Raw genomic sequence first — 27,786 nt, 5'->3', positions numbered from 1 at the left:
GACCCGAAACACACCTCAGAGTTGTGCAAGAACTATCTGGCGAAGAAGGAAAGTGAATGACAACTCAATCTAATGATCTGGCCTGCCCAGTCTCCAGACCTCAATCCCATCGAACTTGTATGGGATGAACTGGACAGAAGAGTCAAAGCAAAGCTACCAAGAAGTGCCCTACATTTCTGGGAATTGCTACAGAAGAGGTGGGAAGACATGTCAGGCGATTTCCTGCTGAAACTTGTTAACCGAATGCCTCATGTTTGTGAGGCTGTTATAAGGCAAAGGGTGGCTATTTTGAGGAATCCAAGATTGAGACAATTTTCAACTTTCTTGACCATTGCTTTGATACTCCTTATGTTTTGTTTTGTATCTTGTAACATGTATTTTCATTTTCAAGTATTTTCAGAAACATACGACGTAAAACATTGTCAGTTATGAAAAAAAACCTAGTTTCCAGCAAGTGTACTCAAACTTTTGACTGGTGTGTATGTAATTATATATTCATTCAGTGCACTATCAATTAGTACTGCTCCTAGTTTTAGGTAACAGTGAGCAACTCTTTCACCATACTGAAGCCTGATTTGAAAGCTGCATCTTAGGAATTGCTTGTCCAATTTTTTTATGCTCTTCTTTTCTATGTGCTCTGAATGTTGGTAACAGTGACCTGCTTTTTCACGGCTCTGCTACTGTTATGTGGATTATTTACTAAATATTGAGTTTGTGCAAGCTATTACAACTGTACCAGATCCACCAGCTGCCAAGCCTCTGTGTGGTCCTTTTATAAAAAATGTGTTGCATTGTTTTCTAAGCCCAATGCAGATCTTTCTTTTTGGACAGATATCCCAATGTCTGTTGGAATTATTGACCCAAGGACAAACCCAAACCAGCTCAATGCAGCTGAATTTCTGTGGGACATTACAAAGCGCACTTCAGTTTTTGTCCAGGTAAAAAAATATTTAGAAACTAGATTCTGGATATTCAGGTTGGAATTGTTGACATACTTATAACCAAGGCTCGAAGTTAATGTTTATTTGGTAGCAATTGGCTACCCAAAACTCTTAATTTGCTTCTAGTTTTTATTAAGCAGTAGCATTTTTCTGATACCTTACACTGCAGTTTATATGACCGAGAACTTGTACACAATTATCGATATTAGTTTTTTGAACACATACATTTTTCTTTCATAAAGTGGGAAATCATTGCTAATGGAGTTTCCAGATTTTAGATGACAGGTTTGTACCGCCCCATATAGATAGTTGCGAGGCCCACATTGCAAATCTTATTGGACAGTGGGGTACAAATACTGTCACAAATCACAACGTGGATACAGTTTCAAGGTATGCAGTTTATTTTATAGACCAAAACTAAAGTTCAATTGTAAAAACATTGTGATCTTTTTTTAAAGATAACCGGCAATGACTGAAGATAATATTACATTTATTCAGTGTCTGTAAAATTCTAATTTAATCTGTCATGGAGAATGGCAGCTCCGGTTGTTATAATGATAGAGGATCATTTTGTACCACTTAATTTGCACCGATGAAACATAACCTGATTAACCATACTAATGGCCTGTCATGCTTAGATGAGACATATGGTTGCATTCTTGTAGAACTTAAGGATGAAACAAACATATATTTTGACAAGGAATTGCATTAGTTCCATTACTTAGTTGAGCACCAGGTGGGTTCATGAAATACTTTCTGATTTAAATATAGGGTTATGTGGTAGTTGGGGATATTCAGCCTATTTAAAACAGGAGGTAGGTGTTTATTTTTTTAATTTTTATATATAATTATTAGTTGAATAAACTGCTACCGAATAAGACCATTTTACTACCTACTTTCCCGGCAGGTAGCAAATCCTCACTTCTGCATTAAAAAGTTAACTTCTAGCCCCATTATAACACTTGCTATAAGTTCTTCTAAATTGTGTGCATGAGCTGCTTGCCTATTTTGAATAGTTAGAACTGTAGCACCTTCTGATTCCATACTTCAGCTCTCTGACGGTGTAGCTTGAATTTGACTGGATCGAAAGCATTTCTGTTATCTATGGTTTTCTAGCTTTGTTGGCTGAAATTTTACTTTTTAAACTATTTTTGCAAAGAATTGATTTGCTGCAGCATTTCATTTTATTCATTTCATTTAAGCAATGGAACAAACTAATCCAGCAGGGGAATACATAGATGAGAGATGGATCAATTGTTAATTTAAGGCTCTTCTTTTAAAGAAAACTTTTTCTGTTGTTTTTTTGTTGTGTGTGTATGTAATATATATCTCTTTTTCTTTTTTAGGTACATTGCATCAGCACAGAATTTACTCCTAGGAAGCACGGTGGTGAGAAGGGTGTACCATTCAGAATTCAGATCGACACTTTCAATCATAATGAGAATGGAGAATACACTGATCACCTCCATTCAGCCAGCTGCCAAATCAAGGTCTTCAAGGTAATGACGATGTGACCTGTTCTCTGCACTGAAACGCAGTGACTCCTTCACTAGCGTAGTACCAACAGAGCAGATACATTCTTGGCGAATCACTTAACTACATTGTGCTTCAGTCCTTCCTAGCTATAAAATGGCATACTGGAACTGATAAGTCTACATTTTGTTCCTTATTTATTCCTTTCTGGTTCTAATGTAATTCCCAGAAATGCTGTATATAAGCAAGTTTAAGATGATGTAATACACACTGCTGACTCTGATCAATCTGAAGTAGTGGTGGTAGTTGTTGTAGTGTACTGTTTTATACTGTACACAGTGTGTCTTTCTCCTGTTGTTGAATCTGAATGTGTAACTCTGTAGCCAAAGGGAGCGGACAGAAAGCAAAAGACTGACCGAGAGAAGATGGAGAAAAGGACCCTTCAGGAGAAAGAAAAATACCAGCCTTCGTATGACACCACCGTCCTGGCAGAGGTAATGATGAGCAACCATGGGGGCAAATCAAGTACCCGTACATGGCTTGAGCTACTGCTGATTTCATGAGCATAAGCTGGAGTAAATATTAGGGTATTTTACATAAATACTTTCCTATAACATCTACAAACCTAAATTACTGTCATGCTTTTAAAAAGACGACAGAATAACCGTTACAAAATTGCACTAAAGTACTACAGTTGTAAAATACAGCAAATTATTTTTTATTTTATTTATTTAAATTCTTGCCCTTACAAACCTCAAATAAAATAGTGTTTTGGACTGCAGACTGAAGGAAGAAGCAACATCTTTGAGTGTGTTAAACAATAGGCTCGCTGTATATCTCAACAATAATTCCCCTTACCTATTGGGTATTTTCATTTTGTTGTTTTAATTACCTCAGTAATTTTAGTGGGGATACTTGTCCCTAGAACTGCTTGGAAGGGCACCAGTTTTCTATTACATTTTGATTTTAGCATTGAGGGCCTTCATTACATCCAAGTAGTGCCTTTGAAATAGTGATTGAATAGAAAGGTGGAACAGGGATTGAGATTCATGGAAGAGGGTAAATGATAGAGCTTTACAAGTTAATGTAGACCCTTTGTATTAAAAAAGGGTGGGGTTGGGGATTTATACATTTTGAATAAATGTAATACAATTTAGTGCCTTTCTTAATATAAACATGGTATAATTAAATGTGAGTGCATACAGTATAATCTAATGGCCAAAGCCTCACTGGGCTTAATACTCAAAGTAGATGTTTTTTCTTTTTTGATGCCAGTGAGTTCCAATATTAATTTATGGTTCTGAAGTCTGCATATTATGTGCTCACTGTGTAATTAAAACATTGATCCTAGTGTTTGGTGTTTGTCCAGATGAGGCTTGAGCCTATAATAGAAGATGCAGTTGAACATGAGCAGAAAAAGTCCAGCAAGCGGACTTTGCCAGCAGACTGCGGTGATTCTCTGGCAAAGCGAGGCAGTGTAAGGACTTCTGCTTACCTTACCTTTAATTGTGAGAGTCACGCCTGGTGCAAAGTTAGAAGTGTTAGATATAGGGCTTTTCCATCGATTCCATTACAAACTAGCTTGGTTTGAACCTGGCCTCCTCATTTGGAAAATCCTCACTTGGCACAATCATGTACTCACTGACTTGATGTGCATTCATTCCTAAATCTAACACTTGCAAATACTACTAGACAGACTGAAAATAGTTTTTGTTTTCTGTTTTCGGTGTGTACATTTTGTTTTGTTTTTGGATTGCACTAATTGGAAGGGGTGTCGGAGTGGTTTCAGAATGGATATTTTTTCTTTTCTGTATTTATTTTGTGATCGGCAAAGCACTTTTCAGTGGAAGAAATATCTGTCAATATATATAATTGCTTATTTAATATCGCTTTACCCATATCAATATGTAAAGTAATATCATAAGTTTATTTTTTTACATTTTAGTATGTCATTGTTTAACATGAACAAGTTCAGGTGATTTTAATCTAGATTTTACGTTTCATTAGGGGTTTTAATCGATTTAAGGATTAATCACACCTGTGGGTTTTGGCCGATTTAAAAATAAATAAATAAATAATTCATATTGTCTACATGAATGCGGTATCAAAAAAAAAAAGTGCATAAAAAATAAATCTTGAAGTATTGTGGAGGGAACTTCTAAAGACCTTGGCAACAGGGCAACTAGAAGTTGTACCCAGTGCGTAACTTTGGTTTCAAAAGTAGAGTGAACAGTTTCTGTAGCTGGGGCATATAGTAATAAAATGAGAAATATGGGTCTTAGTGAAGACCACTATACCATCGTGATTATACAAACAAGTGATTGAGAAATAAGCTTCACTACTGCTGTAGTGTGAGGGGTACATTTCTACGTGGTTGAAAAAGTCAGGGGGGACATGCCCCCTGTGTAAATTACGCCTATGGGAATACCCAATATTTCAGAATGAAAATATGAAGGGTGCACTTTGTTTATTTTATATATTTTTCAAACCCATATCAGAAAATGAACAGCTATATTGTATTTTTTCTTCAGCTAACTAAAATAAAATAGCACACAATAAATACAATTTCTTTCCAGCTCACCTAAATAAAACAGCACTCAGTAAGTTTTTGTCTGAAACTTGAAAGCTTACGGTATACCAAAAAACAGATCTGTTAAATACAGTCATTCTGGGTGTAGTGCAACTGGTAATTTTAAGGTAACACCTGCTTTTGATGTATTTTCAGTCTTTTTTTTCTTTGACATGGCATTTGATTGAAGGAAAAGCACATGGACAGTAAGCTCAATAGAACATGTCAGATTACATCACAAAATGATTACTTGTAATCATCTTTCAGTACAATTTCATATCACAAGCAAACAGGTGTGATTAATCGATCATAGATCAGATAATCAATCAATAGAAAATGTCAAGCTTAAAACCCCCTTCTTTTCATATATTGGTTACTGGCTGTATGATTGCAAAATTGAATAGTTGATGTGATTCTGAAGTCAGGTGTATTTAGGTATTCAAAACTAGGAAAACCTTCACGTACATGAGTTTTTGATTAACACCCCTACTTTAAAAGTAGATGTGGTGAAAGTACACACCAGTTTGTTTTGGGCAAAGTACCTATTGCATGTAATGAACAACAAATGCATCTTCTGTCCTAAATGAGTTTGTGGCGCTACAGTGAATCTTTCACTGTAAGCGTAGGGACAAGTAAGTGAAACCATGTTTTGCCTCATTTGCATTTAGGTACATTTCTGTAATAAATACGTCTTGATTTAACATCTGCAAAGACCATCATTAATATGCATACTATATAATAGATGTTTTATTATACAATCAACTCTTGTTTTGACTAACTCACAGGGACCAGAAAATAGGTTTGTTTTACCAGGATTCTCATTAATAGTACAGTGGAATCCGTGTTCTTACAACTTCCAAAATGGTCTACAGATCTGGGCTTTTAAGGAGTAAGTTAATGTGCAACTGAAAAAGTTGCAATAAAAAATGTTTTATTGCAACAAATTTTTTAAGTTAGCAAAGTTTTGTTATATCACTGTTAGTCAAAAGGAGAGTTAACTATTTAGTATATTTGCAGGAATAAATTAGAAATACAAAATTATTTTGTTTCTGTGTCAGTCAATTGCCACATCTCAAGGGATATAAATAATGGAGTGACATTAAATGCATGCTTGACCTTACTCCAAAGAGTTGCATAAAGAGCTGTCTGTGTGTGAGTGAATGCTGTTCTGGCAGTTTTTAAATTGTTTGTGTATTTAAGTGTTAAAAAAGAAAAAATGTATTTAACCGTTTAACTTATTTTTTTCTTAATTGCAGTGTTCTCCTTGGCCAGACAACGCCTATGTGAATACCACGCCAACATCTGCTCCTACATTTACCTCTACAGCGCACAGCACTAGCACTGTTCCAGACAGGTAAGTCAGCTTCAATTTGTGTTCAGCAGGGCAGGGGATGGCCTGTACTTTTATTGTTCAGGTAGCTTAGACAAGACGAGCTTTCCTGCTGAAGGAACAAATTGTTACCCGAGAAAGATTGGATCAGGTAGTTAAGGTGCTGCAGAATCTCTGTTTTTATCCAGCTGTGATGAAACTCAGTAAGGATTTCCTTCAGCACTTTGAGAATCAGAAACTGATGTAGACTATACATGTAGCTCAAGAAGACTTTTTCATAATATTGTTGACTCCTTTTATTTATTTACTGTGGTGGTGGGCGATGTTTATTGCCCTGAAACTTATTAAATTACTAAATTGTGTGCTTCCTCTAGTTTCACCTGACAAATGCAGCCAAAACAAAGTGAACGAGACAGGCTAAGTTAATGTAACTGTGTTAAACAGTTTTAGATACTGTGATGTATTTATTTTTTTAATCTGTGATTTTTTTTTTTGTTGCTTTTGTGCATTTTCATTTGCAAGTGAACTGTGACATTAGGGCCTTAAGTACTATATTCTGCAATTTCGAATACTTTGGATACTGTTAATTCTGGAAAGCTTTTTTTTTTTTAATTGTTAAATTGCATCACCTTTTATGTTTCATAAGTTCTGCTGCTGGATCTTTTAACAGGTCATTTTACATACTGCTACAGTACGTACCGGATTTAAAAGTACAGTTGTAGTCAAAAGTTTACATACCCCAATGGAAATGTTATCATTTTTAGAAATTTCTCAAACAAAGAATTAAAGGAAATCTCTTGTAGCAAAAGTTTTGCTTTTGTAGAGGATAACAAGTTACAAGAAATAGATGTATACAGTTATTTAAGAATTTTTTTTGCAAAACTCCAAAAATGCCAGTTCATAAGTATTCCTGACAAGGAAAATGAAATTAATAGCCAGTTAGGCACCTTTTAACAATAATCTCTTTAAACGATTAGGATATTTCTCAATGAGCTTTTGGCATGATTCTTCAGCAATTTCTGTCCATTCTTCAACTCATTTGTTCCAGTTCATTCAAATTCCAAGGACTCCTCTTGTGCACAGCCGGCTTCAACTCATACCAAAGATTCTCAATTGGATTTAGATTGGGATTTTGACTAGGCCATTCCAGAACCTTGATTTTATTCTTCTTTAACCATTCTGAAGGAGTTTTTAATGTGTGCTTTGGATCATTGTCGCGTTGGAACATCCAACTGCGCTTTAAACCAAGTTTTGTAGTGGAGGCTTGCAGATGATTGGCCAGTGTTTTTTGGTATGCTATGGAATCCATTTTACCATGTATTTGAACTAATTTTCCTGTGCCATTAGAGAAAAACAGCCCCATAGAATCATATTACCACCTCCATGCTTTTCTCACCAGACTTTCTCCAAACATAATGACTATCACAGTGACCAAATAGCTCTTTTTTTGTTTCATCATTCCACAAAACTTTTGACCAGAGCTCATAGCTATCATTCAAATGCTGTTTTGCAAACTTTAAGTGTTTTTGACTCACCGTATTTGTTTGTCTGTTTGTCCATTGTCTTGTTTAGTGTTGTCCTTTTTGTTTACCTTTTTATCTTGGTCGCAAGTGCCATATCCTGTTTTGGATGTGTTGTTTTTCTGCTTAAATCTTTTGTTTATTAAATGCTAAGCGCAAGCAAGCGCTCAGCTTCACCAAACTCTGCGTCTCTGTCTGTCCTGTTACTGTTCCGGGCCTGACGTCACCACTCAGCCAGCCGTGTGACACAGTACCTTGTACTTCTTGATGATAGAAACAATAGTTGAAATTTGGATTCTCAAATGCTGCTTTTATCCTTCTCTAGCTTTGACAGTTAATGTTCTGCCTACTTTTTCCCATACTGACTTATTGGTAATGACAGCAATCATCCTATGCCTAACCCTTTTATAACTTCAAGAATGTTCACTTACTATCCAAAATTTTGTAGAATTAGGTTCTGCATTATCATACTGAAATTTCTAGCACCTTGCAGATAATACTGTGATAGCATCAAAGGGTATGAATACTTTTGAGTGAACATTTTTGGAGTTTTGCAAAGAAAATTGTTGAAATAAATAATTTGACATCTGTTTATTGTAACTTTTTTCCTTGGCCATAAAAGCAAAACTTTTGCTACAAAAGATCTTCCCTATAAGATAAGTTTTTTAGAAATTATACTTTTCCGTAGAGGTATGTAAACTTTTGACTACAATTGTATGTACTGCATTAGAGTCCACATGTCCAGTCGTCTCTTTTGGCAAGTGATATTTTCATAATCATTTATTTCTGAATTAAAATACATCTGTTAAAAATATAGTGCTGTACCAGTAAAACCAACTACAGTACATCTAAATGGAAACCTACTTATTTTAAACAGTCCTTCAGATATGTATTTTTGATATTGTCAGTTTTTCAGGGAACACAAAGGTACAAGGGTTGGAACTGGCCAAAATGAAATAATCAAATATGCGTCACACTGGTTTAACCGTCACTGAAGTGACTTTATAGGGTTGGATATGTGAGTGCTGCTTGTAGTCACTAAGGTATTAGCGGATTAGAAAATCATGTAATTGTATAAAATTATTACAGTACTTGTTAGGATGTTTAAAAAAAAAAAAAAAAAAAAAAACTGCGAAATTTACTGTTTAGAAGCATTTCAAGACAAATTTCCCTGGCAAAAAATGTGGTGATTTTTTTTTTTTTTTTTTTTTCTTTTTCATATTAAAAATAAAAACAGAAATTATATTAGTTGTTTATTGGATATGCACAATCCATCGATTATTTTTTTTTAACTATTAAAACGTGAAGATTGAAAAATATGTTCATTATGATAGAAATGAAATGCTTGTATATGAGTTTCTGTACAATATTTTATTTTAAAATAAAACACAGACTGTAAACTTGACAGGTTATTCACGAGCCCTTTTAAAAATCTGGGGTTCAGCAGTTACAAAACTGAAAGAAAGTAAAGAAAAATCAGAATTCCACAAAGCAGCAGTAATGGCTGGCAATGATTTCGTATCTGTGATGCAACAAACCTAAAACACCTGTACATCAGAAGTTGAATTCAGCTTGTAGAGAAAATGTGGGGGGAAAAACAGGCAGAAGATACTTTTATATTTGAATAACTCCCAAGTATTGCTTATTATAGTTGTACTCTTAGTATGTTACTTAGTTACAAGCAAATGTGTTCCAAACTGCGCTGAAAGGAAAATTTCCTTAAAGCATGTTATAAATTTGTTGAGGTGAGGTGGGGTCACAGGGAACCTTTGGTGTATCTTGAATTGTGAACCTGTCGATCTACAAGGCTAGATCCGTCCCTGTTGATCACTAATTGATTGATTGTGTTTATTGTTAAATAAACTATATCCTACAAGTTTTATATTCAACTTTTTTTGTGTGTATTTTGTGCAACAGCAAGTAGATTTTTCTAGAATTGTCCCAGGTTTTTTTTTTTTTTAAATTGCACACCCCTGGTTAACATTGAATTACATACCACTTTGTAGCTTTCAACACACTTAACGAAAAACTGTAAAAAAAAAACCCAGAAAAATGTGACATTTCTAAATCTAGATACTGACTGCTATTATGGCTTACGATACACTTTTGCAATATAATTTTTAGTTGGTTTGATTAAACATTGTTAAATAAATGCATGAATATAATTTATATATTTTTTTTATATCTGATCATTTAACGTACAGGATACATTTTTATTCACCCCTATCAAATTTAGTTTTTGTTCACTTGCTTAACCAAATTTCACTAGTTTCCATCACAGTTCTCCAGCTTTTTTTTTTTTTTAAAATAAGCATTGAAAAACAAGCAGTAGAATGAGAGCACAGATTACAAGATGTAGATTCACTATTACTGGTCACATAAATGCACACATTAATGTTTCACATTAGAAAGCTGTTCCAGTTAATGGTGACCTTGGTATTGCATCAAAGAGAGCTGTATATATATATATATATATATATATATATATATATATATATATATATATATATATATATATATATATATATAAATTTATAAACACCACCCGTAATAAAAGAAAACAGAAATATATTCCAATTTTTTTTTTTTAATTTACAGGTTAGCCTTTCAGTTTCTACTACTTTAGTTCCCCTTTCACACTTATAATTTTTACTTTTGAGTTCTCAAATTTATTTATTTATTTATTTTTATACATTCTCAACCAGTACATACATTTCAATGCTCCGATAAATGTCTCTCTCTTTCTTTGTTAGTCACAGCCACTGAATGTTTCTGTAGGATGTTGATACTTTGGAGTAACTGTACCTCCACACTGATGCCTTGTGTACCTCTGATTTTGCCTAGATCACATGGAATAAACGGACTAGACTTAGAGAGATACTCAAGAATGCTGATACGACGGAGTAAATGGGGGACTGATAAAAACAAGTCCCAAAAACCCTTTCTAAACGTGGTAGTAGGGGGGGTAGTTAGGGGTACATTGCAGTATGGGTGATATTGCCCGCCCCAAGACACAAACCCACTACATACGATGGGGACAGCCGAGGGTCGGTCGAGGGGAGATCGGAAGGAGACTGCTACCCCAGCCTCCCCCTCTAGCCCTTTCCTAACAATGGAAAAACCAAATATTGTTGCAAAGTGGGTTTTTAATCAACAAAAACCAAACCAATAAAGTTAGAGTGAAGGTCACTCTCTAGCTTCTTGTGGTTTTGTGAAGTGGGTTGTGTAAATTCTTAGTCAGTTTCAGCCTTCCAGAGCTGCAGTGTCCGGCTAAAAAGACCCTGATTTTTTTTTTTTTTTTTTTTTTTTTTTTTTTTCTTGAAATTTTTGTTCAGCATATCCCAAACTGCATAGTTAAATGTCTGAGCACAGGACACATACATGCACACAAGTATATATTTTTGCTAGATTTTTTATTTATTTTTTATTTCTCAGGCAACGACATTCAAGTTTGGAACTGAGCAGCACAAGGTTAGTTGACTATATAGCTGAGCGGTGGCAAACGAGTGCCCTTTTTTGTTTATCTTAAGAGCATGTGACACACTACTTTTTAATTTTTTTTTTTTTTTTTTTTTTTACAGCAATTCCTCCTCACCGAATAATCAGGGAGATTTGATAGTCAATGTGGCGATGGAAGTAAGTGTTTATAATAATAATACAAAAATGTAAGTGGAGGGCAATCTTACAGAAGCTCATTAGCGCCACAGCTGATAAAATATATATTGTGTTAATACTGTGTTATTTCACAATTATTGCATTATTATGAGAGGTTTTCATTAGCAATACAAATGTCATAGTGTAGCAGAAGTGAAGTGCAGCTGAATAGTACAATCTGTGAAGTATCTCTATCATAGGTCCCTAACTTTGATAAATCGATTTTTTTTAATTGTGTCAGTTTGTGCAAGTCGGAATGCCTGGGTTTTGTTTAAAAAGAAAAAAAAAACCACCACCTGAGTTTTCTATAAATGTATATATTATAATTTTTGAAAAAAATCTTTACAAATACATAATATTGCTACTGCAGTAAATTTAATGCACATTTTCATTCAGCCCATTTCATGATCACGCAGGTCAAGGTTTTCAACCTTTTGTATGCCTGGACCCCTAGACAAAAAAGCAGAAGCAGGCAAAGTGTGTGGGGGAGGTGAAGATTGGGTGTCTTACCTATACAAGAAATACATTGTACAAGTTAATCATTAAATATATGAATGGTGTGAATCACCAAAACTCTAATTTGTTGTGAAAATGCAACATAATCTCGTAGTAATTGTTGCAAAATAATACAAGATTATCGTGTTCTAATGAAATTAATATTTTTTTTCTATGGGTCGCTAATGAGCTACCGTAGAATTCCTCGGTTATAGTTTCTGGAGAGATGCATTCATTTACTTTCTTCCTCCTCTAGCAACTCAGTCCCACTGCTTCTATACAGGAGGCACAGCAATGGCTTCACAAGAATCGATTTTCTACATACGCACGGATATTATCAAACTTCTCAGGCAAGTCTCTCATTTTTTATAATTTTTTGTTTAATCGGTTATTGAAAATAAATAGCACTGAAACGCCTCAGTTTCTATAATAAATTGCTTAAGTTTCGCCGAAAGTTTTCCATCACCTAGACACACACGTGAGAACATAATTTAAACTACAAAATGATACTGCAAGGGTCTACCGGAAGTACAGTATTTTATGTTTGATTTTGAAATGTCACATTTTTCAATTTGTCAGTTTTTGTTAAGTATATGGAAAACTACAAAGCGGTATGTAATTCAATATGTTAACGTAACATTATTCAGCAGGTTTCGTTCGACTTTATAAAGCAAAATTATTTAATTCTATAGGATGATGCAAAGCTTTTTACCATAGCAGTATACAGAGGTTAACTTAATGTGTTGAAGTGAGGATGTCCATATTTAGGATTCGGGCAATGTAGAACTCTGGGTGCATTTGAGTCAGAGAATTGTGAGAAGTAACAGATTTCATGTTGCGCCCCATTGCCGCATGTCTATCACACTGTGCAGTTGTTTTTTTTCAGTCATAAGTCACTCAAGTGTATTCAGTTATGTAGATCCACAAAAAATGATGGTTGGTCAATAGCAACGTCTTTGCACACTGCTAACCTTCTGAAAGCTGTTTTCATTATGTAGAAAGAGAGAAGTGCATGACTAATATTAAATATACTGCCAAAACCCAGGTTTATAAATCAACTTACAGGTTAAGTGAATGGAAGAGTCAGAAAAATGTGTCTTGATAATAGCATTTCTCAATATACGTGAATAATAACAGGAGCATCAGTTTGACACATCAATACTTGTCTATTCTTGGCTAACAGACTGAATAAAAACTCACTGTATCTGGCTTAGCCACATTGTTGTAGCTAACATACCTGCAGTCAATTAAACTGCGTTTTTTTGTTTTTTGTTTTTTTGGGGGGAGGGGGGGGTCTGTAATAAGGCATTAGCAGCACTTGTCCCTTTTTAACCAGCATTTGAAATGAAACTGAAATGTTGAGATTAAATCTAATTTAGTTTTGCTTACATTGTTCAGGTTCTGATTTACTTAAGCTGACACGAGAGGATCTGGTTCAAATCTGTGGCCCAGCTGATGGAATTCGGCTGTTTAATGGACTTAAATCAAGGTAATGCCAAAGCTCTATTTTGCTGTCCATTGATATGAGCAATTTGACAAATATTGCCCTGATAGGATGTGGCATTTGCATTTAGAATATGCAGCTGTGGTGCAGGGAGACATATCAAGTGAAACAGAGCCTCCTTGTTGACTGCTTGTGGTGCTGGTGTTGATTAAGCTGAATTCATCACCCTAGTGTCATGCAAGGAGAGGGTGTCTGTTTTTCTGTAGTGTTCTTTAGATTATGGGTGTTGATATCATCGATATTATTAGACTAAGACATTGAATGTTTTGGCTTTTAGCTTGGAGCATCCCAACTCTTTGTCCTCTTTCATTTAATACTTTGGTCTGCAGTATTGAGTGCTATGTATTTTAACCTGAGGTAACAAAACAAAAACAAGCAGCCTGTGTAATGATGTGTTACTTTTTTTTATATAGACTGGGCAAAAAAGCCATTGTGTTGTTTCAGAAAGTTAAGCTTGTTCACTGCATGCTGTTTTTGATCCACGCATCAGTATTGGGCTATTTTGTATATGCTGCTATGTGTGTTTGGGGTTTTGTGTGTTTTGGTTTTGTTTAGCTTTTTTCCCCTGTATATCTTAAGTTTGCTTTCTTCCTTGCAGGTCTGTTAGGCCACGCTTGACTATCTATGTCCGTCAGGAAACAACGCAACCAGAAACTCTTTCACAGCTTGAAAACCAGCAAGAGACTGAGAATGGAGAACACAGCAATAGTGCAATATATGGTAGGTTATGATTCCATGAAGTATTGCTGGGACAAACATGGTCTTTCCATGTTCGGATATCCATTCAAACAGACAAGTATTAGAATATTCATTCATTTGCTAAACGTAATCAAAGCCGTTATATGTAACACTGTTAAATTAAGGAAATATCCCAGAATTCAGGCCCCACTGAATCAACTACAAAACTAAGAAGTTAAATAAATAAATCTTGTGTGCCTTTCAGGCAAGAACTGCACATAAAGTAGACATCGCATGTTTTTTGGTTATGTCCCTGCCATCGCTATTTCTTTACAGACACATTTTCATATAGTCATTAATTCATTTGTTTAGCTGAACAAGTGAAAACTGACCAATTTAACTTGAATAAACACTTCAGATAAAATAATGTGGAAAAAGGGGGCATCGTACAACAAAATATAAACTCAGTTTTGGTGCTTGTTTATTACATTCCACATAACAGAAAACAGCATCACTATGCACAACATTTCCCTTGCCAGTTTGACCAGTGTTGGAAAGCTTAAGCCCTTTCTGATTGACGTACATTCATTTGCATTTCCCCGATTTTGACTTTCTTCTCAAATTTGAAGACACATCTGTCATTATGTATGCACATCCTAATCCGGTCTGTTTACTTATTGCTGCTTAAAACGTAAGATGGTCAAGAGCAGCTGTGTTGATCCTCTTAACAGAAATAGCCTCAAGAATAAATGTGTGTTCATTGACAATTATGGGGTCCTATATTGTTAAACATGATAGATTAAATGCCTGTGGGGGATAGGAAAATCTCACCTGTTGAAATGAAACCCAGGTAACTGACAAACTGCTGTTAACCTGTCATTGGACTTGACAACTGCACTTGTCCTGTTTCATCCACCAGGGGGTGCTAAAATGCAGCAGCTTTTTATTTGTGTAAAGTATCAATAGTACAGTTAACATTTAAGGGGATTACAAAAACGAAATAACAAATGCGGAGGGGGAATTTCTTTTTTATTTATTTACTTTTTTAAATGCTTTTTTTCTTTTTAGTACATGGTGCTTGTGACAGATTAGACAATAGCACTGGCTACATTCTGGACAGCATTTCCCTCCTTATGACACTGCTTTGAGAGTGCACCTCAATCCCGACCTGTACATCCCCCTGCCAATCAGCCCAGTCTCAAGCCTGGCTGCCGTGTGTGTGGTGCTCTTCACACAGCTGCCATTCCTGGCGCTTCATTGTTTTCTCTTTTTCTCAGTGTATCATGCTCTCTACTTGGAGGAGATGACTGCAGCTGAGCTTACCAGGAAGATTGCCTCCGTTTTTAATATCTCCTTGAATCAGATTATCCAGGTTTATAGACAGGGTCCAACAGGCATACATATACTCGTCAGTGATCAGGTACAGTCATATGTTTTTGTTTTGTTATTGAATCCATTAAAGATATGCGTTTCTATACTGGATTTAATGAGCTGTTGCCTTTTTTTAGACCCAAAGGAAACTTCATTGTTGTTAGCTCACAAAACTTCATTATTGTTAACTCACAAAGTGCCACCTGTAGCTGTTCCTGGTTAAAACTGACCGTTTGACTGACATAGTCACTACAGAGCCTTAATATGCACCAGAAAAAAGATTGATCTAGTCAAAGTTACAAAAGTTAGTTTAGTTGTCAGTTTTTAGCAGATTAATGCACAAGGGGAGCTGTATCTTAATATATTAACACTGTTGGACTTGCCACTCGTCTGTTAACTACAATTTTCATATTTATGAATTGATGTGTCCACGTCATCTGAAATATAATATCCAGTGCAGGAGAAATTTATGGAAAAATTTTAATTGTCTCTTTTTTAGATGGTGTACAACTTTCAAGATGAAAGCTGTTTTTTAATCAGCACAGTGAAAGGTAAATATTTGATTAATCTTCAGTTGGATATACTGAAAGACAAAAAAAAAAAATTATTCTGCAAAACAAACACAACTTGATTTGTTAACAGTACTTTATTGTCGCCCCCCCACCCCCACCCCCCACAGCAGAAAACAGTGAAGGTTATCACGTGATATTGAAGTGAAGCATGCCAAGTAACACTGGACTGACATTTCCACAGTCAGAGGAAGAAATCATTTAAAAGAAAATGTGCAGAACAACCTTTTAAAAGAAGCATTGAGCAAATCCCAGTAAATGTTAGAATCTGATTTATAGTGTATAAAAATGTTTCATATTGAAAACAGAAAGATATTAAAGAAAGAAGTCAACGGATAAGCCACTGTCTCGAGTCCTGCGACATAGTCTTTGACACTCACCATGAAGAAAATGACAACGCTCAGCCTTTCTATTTTTAAAAAGCAAATAAAGGTCGGTATATATTACAGTTTGCACTGGTTGTTGGTTCAATATCTAGCTTGAAATATGGAGCGAAATGTTTCACTTGCAGGTATTATTTTTTGACTTCTATTGTGAAAGATGTGGAGTACTCGACTGAAGAAGCCTCAGTTGGTTCCAATATGGAAAAGAATACTGTAAAACAGGAAATATGTGCAGCAACTTTATTTTGTGGGTTTCTCTGGACATATTTACAACAACAAATGTTTACACAGGTAAACAACACATACTGTATATAAAATGAACTGAGTAATTATGAACATTTTGCGGCATGTATATTTTGCTTATTTTTAATAAACGCTAAATTAGTAAATATTTCTTGTAAGCAAACATTTCATGTCTTACAGTATTCTTTCTTTCTCTCTCGATATCTACAAAATGCTGCCCTCCCCTCCCTGTTAACACATTGTTCAAATTAAATTGAAATGACTGTCAAACTTGCTGTTTTTTTGTTTTCTCCATTGCAAGCATGTTTGACAATACGTTTTCGGTAGTCAGACATGTTCCATATCTTGAACTGCCTTATGTGTGTTTCGTATCGTGAGTCAAAAGCAAATGAAAGAATGAGGAAACATGACCAAATATTTCTGCACTTAAGGCAGACACAAATGATACTGGGTTGGGAAATCTGTTGTACATTTGAAGTTGCATATATTAAAAAAGAGAGAAGTACATATGTAAACATTACAAAAAGACTATTATTTTTTTGCTTGGATGACAGCTCCAAAATGAGCTGCTAACAATGAAAAGTGGAAAAAGAAATGTGCCCTGTAACTCGCGGTATGCCATACTGCTTTTTTTCTGATTTTTGAAAAAGCATTACGTAGTTAGTTTTTTTATTCCATTAAACTCAGTATAAGGTGCTCTGCTACAGTTAATGGGATTGTGTAGTGATAAAATGCATTCTTTTTATTAATGTTATATCACAAAAACAAATTGCTTAATTTTATGATGGCCAGTAAACAGCTGACCTAGAGCACCCTTGTGTTTTTTTTAATTTTTTTTATCATTTGTCATAAATTGAAGACAGTGGCATACAATTCTGTAGCATATCACCTTAATTGAGTTGTGCTGATTCGAAAATTGTGTGTAAATGAGGATACAGTGCTTTTCTGCTGCTCTTGTGCATTATTAAATGTTGATTTACACACTTCAAACTATCCTGAAATTAAACCATGTAAATCACTTTGTAAAACTGTCTCGTGGTGTGTTGGTTTTTTTGGGTTTTTTTTTTTAAACTTAATTATCTTGACAAGCGGGTACCTTTTCAGTGTTTTTGTAAGCGGTACCAACGGCAAGGTCTTTGTATGGTTGCTTGACCAAGAAGCTGGTGTCATTTCAGGAAGCAGTCGGAAGACAAAAGTAAATACAGAAATTTTTTTTTTTTTTTTTTTTTTTAATGTATTTCAGTGGCCATGTGGTTAGAATGCAACTATTTTCATTTAAAATAAATAAAACCTAAATACTATTTGTATTGACAACTCTACAGTTCTCCATAACCCCAACACACTTTCACACTTGGTTTGCATTTTGTCCCAACCTCCCTTTCTACACTGAGCAGAAACCTAGGATTTATACTGACACCCCCAAACTGCTCCTCCTCTGGACGGAACCATATTAAAGGGTGGTGTAAAAATAAGTCTTTTTAATTCAAAATACTGATGTGTGTACATATACAGTGCCTATAGAAAGATTACACCCCCTTTCAAAATTTTCACCCTTTTGTTGCCTTGTAGCCTGGAATTAAGTGTGTTTTTTTTTTTTTTTTTCATTTATCTACACATCCTACCACACAACTTCCAAGTGAAAAAATTAATAGATAATAGATATCAATTCTGTTTTGTATTTGTAATTAATTTAGACCAATTGGTAGATTTTATTTTTCACTTTGACATTATGGACTTTTTTGTGTTGATCAGTGGCAAAAACTCTATATATATAATCAATCATTTTGAGGGTTCAGAACCAGAGGGGTGTAAGTGACATTTTTGTAAAAATGGCATATTATATATCAAATTAAAGCTCTTGATGGGATCTATCTAGTGCTAAAAGGACCTAACTGAAATCACTAACTGCTAAACTAACTAACTAAAGACACAACTGCAAAATCGAGGTAAACTTAAGTGCCAGGAGGGCATAATTAGAACACTTACACTCTCCTGACGTGAGTGTTGCTTTGTGGGATGGCTGAGTGACAGCAGACGAGTGAAAATGGCTGAAAAAAGCTGTAAAGCTTTGTGTAAAACAATATCTAACTTTTAACAGTAATATTTAAGTATAATTTATGAAATATGACTATATGTGAACATTTATATTTTACAGATACATACTGATTTATTAATTGTTATTAAATTGAATTTGGGATAGAACTAGTGAAGAGAACCACACTTTTCTGTAATGGATATTCAGTGGATTGGAAACAGTCAACACTGTTTGCAAGATATAAATGGTACAACAAACCAAATATAGATTTCCATTACATGTGAGTAGATATTGTACTTCATGCTGATTTGAACTCTGCTCTCGCCAAGATAAGAACCAACTAAAACATAGCTTTGAAGTAAACTAATGTGATCTATCTGTATCTCCATCCATTTGCGTTGTTTTCATTCTCATTTTGCCTCCCCAGCGCATCAGTACACACAATGGCTGTGATGCTGGCTCCAGGAATCAACCCAGTGCAGTCTCCCCAGTGTATCAGCATGATAACCATCTGGATTGAGCTAAGTAGGGTGCATCCCTGGGGTCTTCAAGGGGGCACCTTCCATCCTCTGTATTCCGTTGACTAGCCCACAACACCTCAAGAGTGCTCAACAGTGATTCTGGTGTCCCAGCATAACCCCCCTGCTTTTTTATTGCCATAAATTAACTGCTAGCCAGGGTTAACTGTATACAAGAACAACATTCAGAATTGCTGACCTGCAGACAAGGCGGGTGTGTCGCTCACATTCCTGATGCCAGGTGGTTATTTTCTCCTGCTGGATGTTTGGAGTCGGGCCTCAAACCACTTATTCTTCCTCCCCAGAGTTTATTTCATTGCACACTACACTCCCGCTGTCCTTATTGTAAGGCAGGCTACTCAAAACGTCAGAGAAATTCGTATTAATCGCTTTCACAGTCTGAAGCCATATCTATTCCTGGTATGTGTTCCCCTAGTGACGTCACGCCAACTTCGTGCATCATCAGTACGTTGTCAGTATTTTCCAGAATTATTGATAGTTTTAATTCTCTCAATGCCATAAAATTGATCATGGAGATTTCATTTCTAGTTCATTGTGAAAGTAAATAAAGTACAAAGCCAAAAAATGATTTTCTATGTGAGATATGGACTTTAAGGAAAAATTATTTATTTGCACAAGATGAAAACGTGGTGTAATGGAAGATTTAATGATTTTTTTTTTTATTTTAGTTTTCTGTAAAGTGATTTCGGTTTATCTTTTTCTTTTAAAGGCACTCAAAAAACTGGATTGTAATATTGGTTGCCTCTTTTGAACTGCAGACCTCTCTCTTACACACTCACTTTTCACTCCAATTATACCAGACTTAAACTCCTAATTCATTGTTCCAATATCAAATTGGTGCTGCTATCAGTTCTATCTGCAGTCTACAATCCGAGGCACGACATTATGTTGTATCACGCTTGTTCCATAAAAAGGGCCAACTTTGGCCAACACAATGCAACAAAATCAAAATGACAACTTGCATTGCAACCAGACAATTATTTGCACTGCGCCTTATGCAAGCTTACTCAGCATGCACAAATAATGACTGCAATTATGATAATGAGGTTCTCAATGAGCGCATCGGTCTTGTTAACGGCAGCACTTGCAGAGTTAGGAGGACAGAGAGCAGTAGTCGCTGTATGACATTTGTGGAGCACGAAAATACAAAACAACAACAAAAAAAGTTAGAGAAAGAGCCAAGTCCTCTTTGCGCACAGAAAAGTTTAAAGGAGCTGAGGTCACTCATCATGAAACTGAGTTGTTCGGAAAAGCATCAGCCAACATCAGTTATGCTAGTATCCTTAGGAAATGATATGTATTGGCCTGCCCTTTTCAGCATGACATCCAGAAATTCACCTCACACTCTGGAAAAGGTGTATTGGGCTATCCCTCCAGATATTCCAACTGTAGTCTGAAAGGAAACAGAAACGATGTAGTGTAGAGAAGCAGCACTATCACAGGCAGGAATAGAGGTCTCTAGATTGAAACTGGGGTCTACTTTATCCCTTAATTCAGCTACTAGGTCTAGATGACCTTTGCACCGGATCCTCCAGCATCCTAAACAAAGTGACCCTGCAATTGAATATGCAGGGTCTTCTTCATCTTGCCCTTCTCCTCACCAAGTGTCCCCGCATCAGGAAGTGTACCACAGCAGCCATCCTGAAGCCATTGACAGGTGCAGGTGTGTGCTTTTATACAGCTCTTAATTACTCGCTTCTACAATGGCTTGCACCCTGTAAGAGGAGTTGTAAAGTTTTTGGAGGGTCAGCAATTGCTTAAGTGCAAGGCGAAATCCTTACATCACATTATAAAGTTTGCGCCCGCTTAGTATCCAGATCCAAACCCATTTATTGCTCTTTTCTTCATGTGAATGCATGTCAATATAATTTTAATGGTCATATGCCGCTTTTATAGCAAAAAAAAAAAAGGAGGTGGGGAGGGGTCAGGGGGCGGCATCCTGTCTACACTAAAGTATGGGTGACAAATATTCTGCTCAACCCTTCATTAACCTTGGGAAACCCTTTCAAATTCTATTCAAAAGATAAATAAAAAACACATTGTTTATGATAACAATATTTATTCAGTAAACTTTCTATTATAGTAACAGCCAGAGCAATTTGACTATCGATTACATTATTTTTAACATAAAAAAGTTATGTTAAATCACTTTCCTAGGGAGAGCACTTGTATCAATGAAAAGGATCAAAATGCACTCAGTGTTAACACTCTGTAAGCATCAGTAATGTTGGCATACATTTTTCGCCAAGTGCTATCTCCCTAAGAGTTTAGCAACTTGTACAAATGAAACAGGAAAACAAAACAACAGTGCTTTGCTAACAAACAGAGATTTCTTAAGCTGATATGATCACACAAGTTGTCTGGTTACACCCAAAATAATGCAAGGGGCCACAGCCTTTAACTGCCATTACCGTACATTATTGTTGATAAAATCAGCTAGTTATAAGATTTGACTTTCTTAAGAACATGCCACATCTTAGAACAAGAGCAATTCAATTATGCATTGCATTGTCACTTTTGCATTTCAATGGAGTCATGTTTTTAAAGTTTATTAAGCTATCTGTTTTCATGAACTGCAGAAAAAAAACAAGTACTGTGTTTTTTTTTTTTTGTTTTGTTTGTTTTTTATATTCTCCAACTATAGCATCAGACTGCATAGCAGTAACACATGTAATAATTCAGGAGTCCAACAGGGGAACACACTCGCGATTCCTGCTCTTCTAAACCCAACTGGCTTTGTAACATCTGAAGTTCAAAATGAAAACCCAACATCTTTGGAAACAAAAACAGCAAGGCTGGCCTTGCACTACTAGTGACGAAACACAGGAGCAAAAATCGTAACTCCAGTTTAATGTAAGCAATTATTTAAGAAGCAGATTGGTTCCAGATTCAGAAAGAATTGATAATTATTTTTAAAAAGCGATTTTCTTGTTGGGTGCAGAAGAGTATTTTATCGCAGTAATGCACAACGCTGTTTACTTAATAGCGACTTCTTTACATACTTGAACAGTTTTTTAAAAACACTGTGAAACTTGTCAGTATTCCCTTGGTATTTCCTACAGAGTAATGTTGTAAAATGTGTCCAGTTTTGTGGAAAGGTTACTTAATTGCTTAATTAAGGTCTGGAAATAATATTTCTGTATAGGGTACAGCTAAAGCCCAAATCTAGGGCTGTTAAAAGGAGCATTGTTGTTCATTGTCATTAAAGTGTATATAAACTATTAAAATATTAATATACTGTAGTGCCATGAGTACATTTTAAAATATGTTTGTTTAAATATCCTAATAGTTGCAGGCAAGTTGACATTTTTATATTTAAAACAAGTTATATTTTTATTGTAATATCTGTCAGTTTATCTGTGGGATGAGCTCTGCTTTACATTGGGGTTAAAAAAACAAAAAAAACCCCCCAAAAAACACATATTTGGCTGACATTCACCTCTAATAATGTCAAATGGGAACAGTTCAGACCTGAATAATAACAAAATATGAATATTCCACTTAAGCTCTATTCCAGGTGTTAGTTGAAAACACATGTTGTGTTATAACGCATGTTGAGCTGTTACTTTAGCCTTGCTCTCAGAAATCTCGATCCATCCCACCTGTCTTTAACCAACACACGTAAAACGTTTCGTACACCACATTACAAACGTCCTGTTCAGTGCTGTGCTGCTGCCAATAGTACCACATTACCTTAAGGGACACAATAACACAAAGGGGTACTTGGACTTAAGTTAAGTACAGACTTATTGAAATGGAAGAGGCCGATAAACCATGAAAAATTGCTTTTTTGTTTTCTCCATCTGCTATGGTCTTCCCCACGCCTCTCCCCCCACCCCACCCCCCTTCCACATGTAGCACACCGTAGTGACCTCAAGAGGGTCCAGGACTCAATGCGAAACCTCTGCAAGGGCTTTCTCCGCCTCCTCCCTTCCCCCCCAGGTCTGGCAGCCTTCAGATTATCACCAGCATTATAATGATCATCATTCACACTAACAGTATATGTTACACAGATCTGCTCCAGGGAGTCCACTGTCAAAGAATGATGCAGCATCTACAGAGGCGCTGGCCGCTGCCACCCACCGAGGGAGGGGGGGTGACAGGGGCAAAGTAGGCGTGAACCTTAATCTCCGGCAGGTGTGCCTGCAAAAAAAAAAAAAAAAAAAACATCCAATGAGCAGTGCTAGGAGTAAAATCAGTGAATATCTGGCAAAATAATTATTTTTAAAACATGCAATGTATAACAGTCATATATATATATATATAAGAAAATATATAATGGTATAATTTCCATAACTATTAAAAACCCAATAGTGCCAAATGTAGAAATACTCAAAAAACGTTCAATAAGAAAAGTACTGACTAGAAGTCTTTCTCAATGCCTTGGTGAAGCCCGCCCCCTTACCCGGATCCTCTTGATTCCCGCGCGGGTGACCTGCTGGCAGTCATACAGCTCAATCCTCTCCAGATTGTGGCAGCTCTTCAGGTGCTCCAGGGTGAGGTCAGTGATCAGGGGACAGTTGTCCAGCTCCACCACCTGCAGCCGCTCGTGTCCGCAGGCGCTGTTACTGAGGTGACGGATCCCGTCGTCTGTGATGAGCTCGCAGTGAGATAAACTCTGAAACACAGCAGCTTACTTTCAAATGTATTCACAAATGATGTACCACCTGCAGGAAAGTAGCACACTTTTTTCTGCATCCTGATAAAGCTGTCAATGTGTAAACTACCAGCAGTGAACTGATCTGTTTAAACGATGGCCTGGCCCAAAAACTACTGGTGCAGTATATTTTAAAAAAAAAAAAAAAAAAAAAAAAAACAAACAAACAAAAAATGACATTACTTTTCAATTGGATGTTAAACATTTCTTCACATTTATGACAGTAAGTTACAGTATAGATACATATTAGACAAAAATAGATACATAAATAAAAGTTATTTGTTCACACATGCTTCTGGGGTTGAATAGATAGCATTCTGAAAACCTTATGGCTAAAACACCATCTTAAGCACACATCAACTGCCGGACAAGTTTCACTTTATCGAGCATTCTAAAAAACTAGAGGTAACTTACACAAGCAAACTAAGAACAAGAATAAAATATTATTTTGGCAACAAAACAGCTTTTTTATTGTTAGTACTGCCGGACAAGTAGTATATATATATATATATATATATATATATATATATATATATATATATATATATATATATATATATATATATATATATATATACTCACACAACAACTCTTAATTGAACATCACCTGTCTTTTGTGGCTTTTAAAAATGTTACTAAGAACATAAATAAGAGCAGGAGAAGACTCACCAGAGCCTGAAGCCTGGGACAGTGAATAGAGAGCTGGACAAGAGTGTTATCAGTGACCTGGGGAAGGGAGATGAGAGGGAGGAGCCCTGTATTAGAAAAGACAAGCATCTCCACCCAGGTAGCATGCTAACAATAATACTAATAACTGAACAACGCTTGTATTATCTAACAGTGTGTATGGGGTTCAACACTACAGAACAACTCCCTGTGCACTGCAGTCGGTGTTAGGGTTCTTGTTGAGAAACAGGTAGACAGGCCCCTTGCAAACATCTATACATCTTTCAATTAACTCTTTATGGCTAACAGCTGTCGGTCTTATATACAAGGCATGTGATGTGTCATTATGTTTAATTCCTAAGTGTTTTTTTAAAAAAAGTGGCTACATCCAGTCAAAGCCAGTTAAGATTTTTGGAACCAATGCTTATATTCTTTTATTACTTCTCACCAGAATACATTCTTCTAAATCCATCTTCTCCAGTTCATGACAATTCTGAAACAACACACACATCCTGGTTATTCACTTTTAATTTTAATATGAAACCATAATGTGTGCACTGCAGCACAACAAACTCACCCTGGCTAAAACTGTGAAACCAGCGTCTGTCAAATGGGAACATCTTGCAGCCTCAAGAATTCTAAAAATAAATAAATAAATAAATAAATAAAAGAAAAACAGCTATTTCCAATGTCCTGACTTGAGATAGGTTTCCTAAGTGAACAATGTTAGCAGTGGTGGTTAATTTCTAAACCTAGTTAGGTTGCCCTGACTGAGAATCTCCTTGTTCTTTATTGTCTGAATTACAGCTCACTGTTATTTTGATGTCATTGATTGAACCCATTTAAATCATTCCTGTCTGACAGTTACAGTGTGAATTAATGAAAGCAAGAACACTTAAGAGCGTGTGAAGAGCTGTTTAATATACAAGGCTTTGGATGTACCGACTTTGAGTTATTGATATACAAACACGTTCTTTAAATGAAGGGGCATCTTCCAGGCCATCGTATCAATGCAATGTGAAGCTCTGAACTCTCCCACTCCCTTTCACACTGCCTGGTCAATTGTTCCATCAAACAGCATTAGATTTCAGCCTCTCCCTTTAACACTGTAAAAGCAAGCAAAGTGCATTGCAGGCCTTGCTTGATTACGAAAACCTGGTACCAACAGCACCACACTACAGGTTTGGGAAGTGTGTAAACTTGTCTAATGAACCTGCTTTATTAGGTGTGGGATGTGCTATCTCTTTAGGCTTAAATAGTCCACCCCCTTGAGCTATTTTATATCTTTTCTTTATTTGTTAATAAATAAACAACTTGAAAGCATTATGTTCTCACAATACAGAGCTACCTTATTAAGCTGAAAAGAGGAAAAAGTAAAGGAAGTTCTGGTTGACATTTCTGTCGATGTCAAAGGACTGGAGACATGTCAGCTGCTCAAATTCACACTCACTTTAATTCAAACATTACACAGCTTAAAAGCTTCATGCTTGTGGGTGACTGGCAACTACACAGATGCATGAGAACACATGTTCCCCTCTACAGCTATACAGAGCTGAATTACAGCAGAGGCACTCCTGAATAAGGGTTTTACTGTGTACAGTTAAAGCTACTGGAAGACAATCATTGTAGTCCCTTAACCAGGATCCAACTGCATCTGAATGGATTACAAGGACATCTACTCTTGTTGAATTGAAATCTGCCATTTCTTTTTAAATGACACTACAGCAAGACTGTCAGAATCAATATTATATCAAATAAAAATCAGTTGGGACTGAACCTTCAAATGGTTGGTGATGAAAAAGAAACATGTCATGATTTTTTTTTTCTTAGCTCTTTACCTAGAGCTCCAAAGTCAGATGGCTTTGAATCAATGGAGGTTGGGTTCCGTTAGTTTCTTCCAGAAAAGGCAATGATTAAATTACAAGAGCCCAGGTGGCTATTTTAACAATACTGTAAGAAGTCTGAACCATTTTAGACTGTGACACATATCCTGTACCGTCTTGGAGAGTACTCACTTGAGTCTGGGGCAGTTGAACCCAAGGGCTGTCAGGGAAGCGTCAGTAATGTTTGAACACCCGGAGAGACACAGAATTTCAAGTTTATGGCATCCTCTGGATAAACTTACTAATCCTTCATCTGAGACCAGCTACACGTTGTAAAAGGGAATACAAATGCGTTACAAATACTACTGGATTATAGTTTAAACATTAAAATATCTGAAAAACAGATAAGTGGTCATAAGAGATATTTTTCAATGAGAAATTACTTTAAAATGAATTTTAAAAAGAAATTACTTTAAAATGATAAAATGGTTTATCCCCGTTGGGTAGAGGTTGATCAAATCAACCCCCAAGCTACCAAACATTCACTTGTGATGTAATCTGATTCCGGACCCAGGACTCAAGGGCATGATTTTCAGTGAGGAGGAAAGATTTTGTTTTGTATAGCACTGGAAGTAAAATCTCTTAACGTCTGTTCGGTCTCAGTCAAATTACAAATATCACATGAACAGTAAAACATCTGTCCTTTACATTTAATCTATTATAGCCACTCTGTTTAAAGAGACTCTATAACATAATTTGCAAAAAAGAAGCATACCCATTTCACAATTTTGGGAGAATTTCTGCAAGTTATATAAGGTGCTCACTATACAAAGATAACAAATTTTATACAGCATATTGTGATGTATTTTAAATGGTATTTGCTATGAGGCTTGTATTATACAAGATATATAAACCCAAGGCTGCACAGTTAAGCTCATTATACACAGGGTGTGTGTTATTTTTCCCTCATCCATCAGCAACCCTGCACCCTCAATGTATTGATCCATACATTACTCTGAGTTCCAAGGTAAGTAATCCCAAACAGACACAGGCTCATTCCCATGCTTAACTGTACTGTTAAAATAAAACCAAACGCTGCTTACTGTACAAGACTGCATGTTGATCGTCATGAGTTCTGGACAATACTTGTGAAGATGCTTCAGTGCTTCATCATCGAGCTGCAAACCAGGGGCAAAGACAGTTGTTCATGTTATTTTGTATTTCACAATGGCGTTTTTGCTTTCTGCTCTCACCCTTCACCCTAGCCTAGCAGCACAGACAGCGGCTTGGAGAGAGCTGGATGAAATCGCAGGAGGTTAACTCCACAGCCCCCAAC

The 27,786-nt window shown here is 36.0% G+C and overlaps 2 protein-coding genes across 7 annotated transcripts in view; one reads left to right on the top strand and one right to left on the bottom strand.

Annotated features, from left to right (window-relative positions):
• The window catches only part of ubp1 (upstream binding protein 1), a 37,280-nt gene extending 19,522 nt beyond the window's left edge, over nucleotides 1-17,758 (top strand). For 2 of the 5 annotated variants that reach the window (XM_041244868.1, XM_041244866.1), the window contains exons 5-17: nucleotides 832-938; nucleotides 2,288-2,440; nucleotides 2,798-2,908; nucleotides 3,784-3,891; nucleotides 6,240-6,337; nucleotides 11,269-11,304; nucleotides 11,415-11,469; nucleotides 12,239-12,332; nucleotides 13,381-13,471; nucleotides 14,085-14,206; nucleotides 15,442-15,584; nucleotides 16,035-16,086; nucleotides 16,215-17,758. In XM_041244868.1, coding sequence (XP_041100802.1) covers nucleotides 832-938; nucleotides 2,288-2,440; nucleotides 2,798-2,908; nucleotides 3,784-3,891; nucleotides 6,240-6,337; nucleotides 11,269-11,304; nucleotides 11,415-11,469; nucleotides 12,239-12,332; nucleotides 13,381-13,471; nucleotides 14,085-14,206; nucleotides 15,442-15,584; nucleotides 16,035-16,086; nucleotides 16,215-16,252 — 1,208 coding nt within the window. In that variant the 3' untranslated portion in view covers nucleotides 16,253-17,758. The remainder of the gene's footprint in view (nucleotides 1-831; nucleotides 939-2,287; nucleotides 2,441-2,797; nucleotides 2,909-3,783; nucleotides 3,892-6,239; nucleotides 6,338-11,268; nucleotides 11,305-11,414; nucleotides 11,470-12,238; nucleotides 12,333-13,380; nucleotides 13,472-14,084; nucleotides 14,207-15,441; nucleotides 15,585-16,034; nucleotides 16,087-16,214) is intronic. The other 3 variants (XM_041244867.1, XM_041244870.1, XM_041244869.1) reach the window with 3 other exon arrangements.
• Nucleotides 17,759-21,211: 3,453 nt separating this feature from the next.
• Nucleotides 21,212-27,786, bottom strand: part of LOC121312933 (F-box/LRR-repeat protein 2-like) — an 87,204-nt gene continuing 80,629 nt past the window's right edge. Inside the window, exons 8-14 of one of the 2 annotated variants that reach the window (XM_041244865.1) lie at nucleotides 27,554-27,628; nucleotides 26,643-26,773; nucleotides 25,205-25,265; nucleotides 25,076-25,120; nucleotides 24,631-24,687; nucleotides 23,710-23,922; nucleotides 21,212-23,447 (exon numbers count right to left, since the gene is read on the bottom strand). In XM_041244865.1, the coding sequence (XP_041100799.1) occupies nucleotides 23,340-23,447; nucleotides 23,710-23,922; nucleotides 24,631-24,687; nucleotides 25,076-25,120; nucleotides 25,205-25,265; nucleotides 26,643-26,773; nucleotides 27,554-27,628 (690 nt within the window). In that variant the 3' untranslated portion in view covers nucleotides 21,212-23,339. The remainder of the gene's footprint in view (nucleotides 23,448-23,709; nucleotides 23,923-24,630; nucleotides 24,688-25,075; nucleotides 25,121-25,204; nucleotides 25,266-26,642; nucleotides 26,774-27,553; nucleotides 27,629-27,786) is intronic. The other variant, XM_041244864.1, reaches the window with a different exon arrangement.

The sequence above is a fragment of the Polyodon spathula genome, chromosome 3 (genome assembly GCF_017654505.1).
Source record: "Polyodon spathula isolate WHYD16114869_AA chromosome 3, ASM1765450v1, whole genome shotgun sequence".
NCBI classification, from domain to species: Eukaryota; Metazoa; Chordata; class Actinopteri; order Acipenseriformes; family Polyodontidae; genus Polyodon; species Polyodon spathula.
Note: the sequence above shows the minus strand (reverse complement) of the source record. Positions and strands in the feature narration are given on the sequence as shown.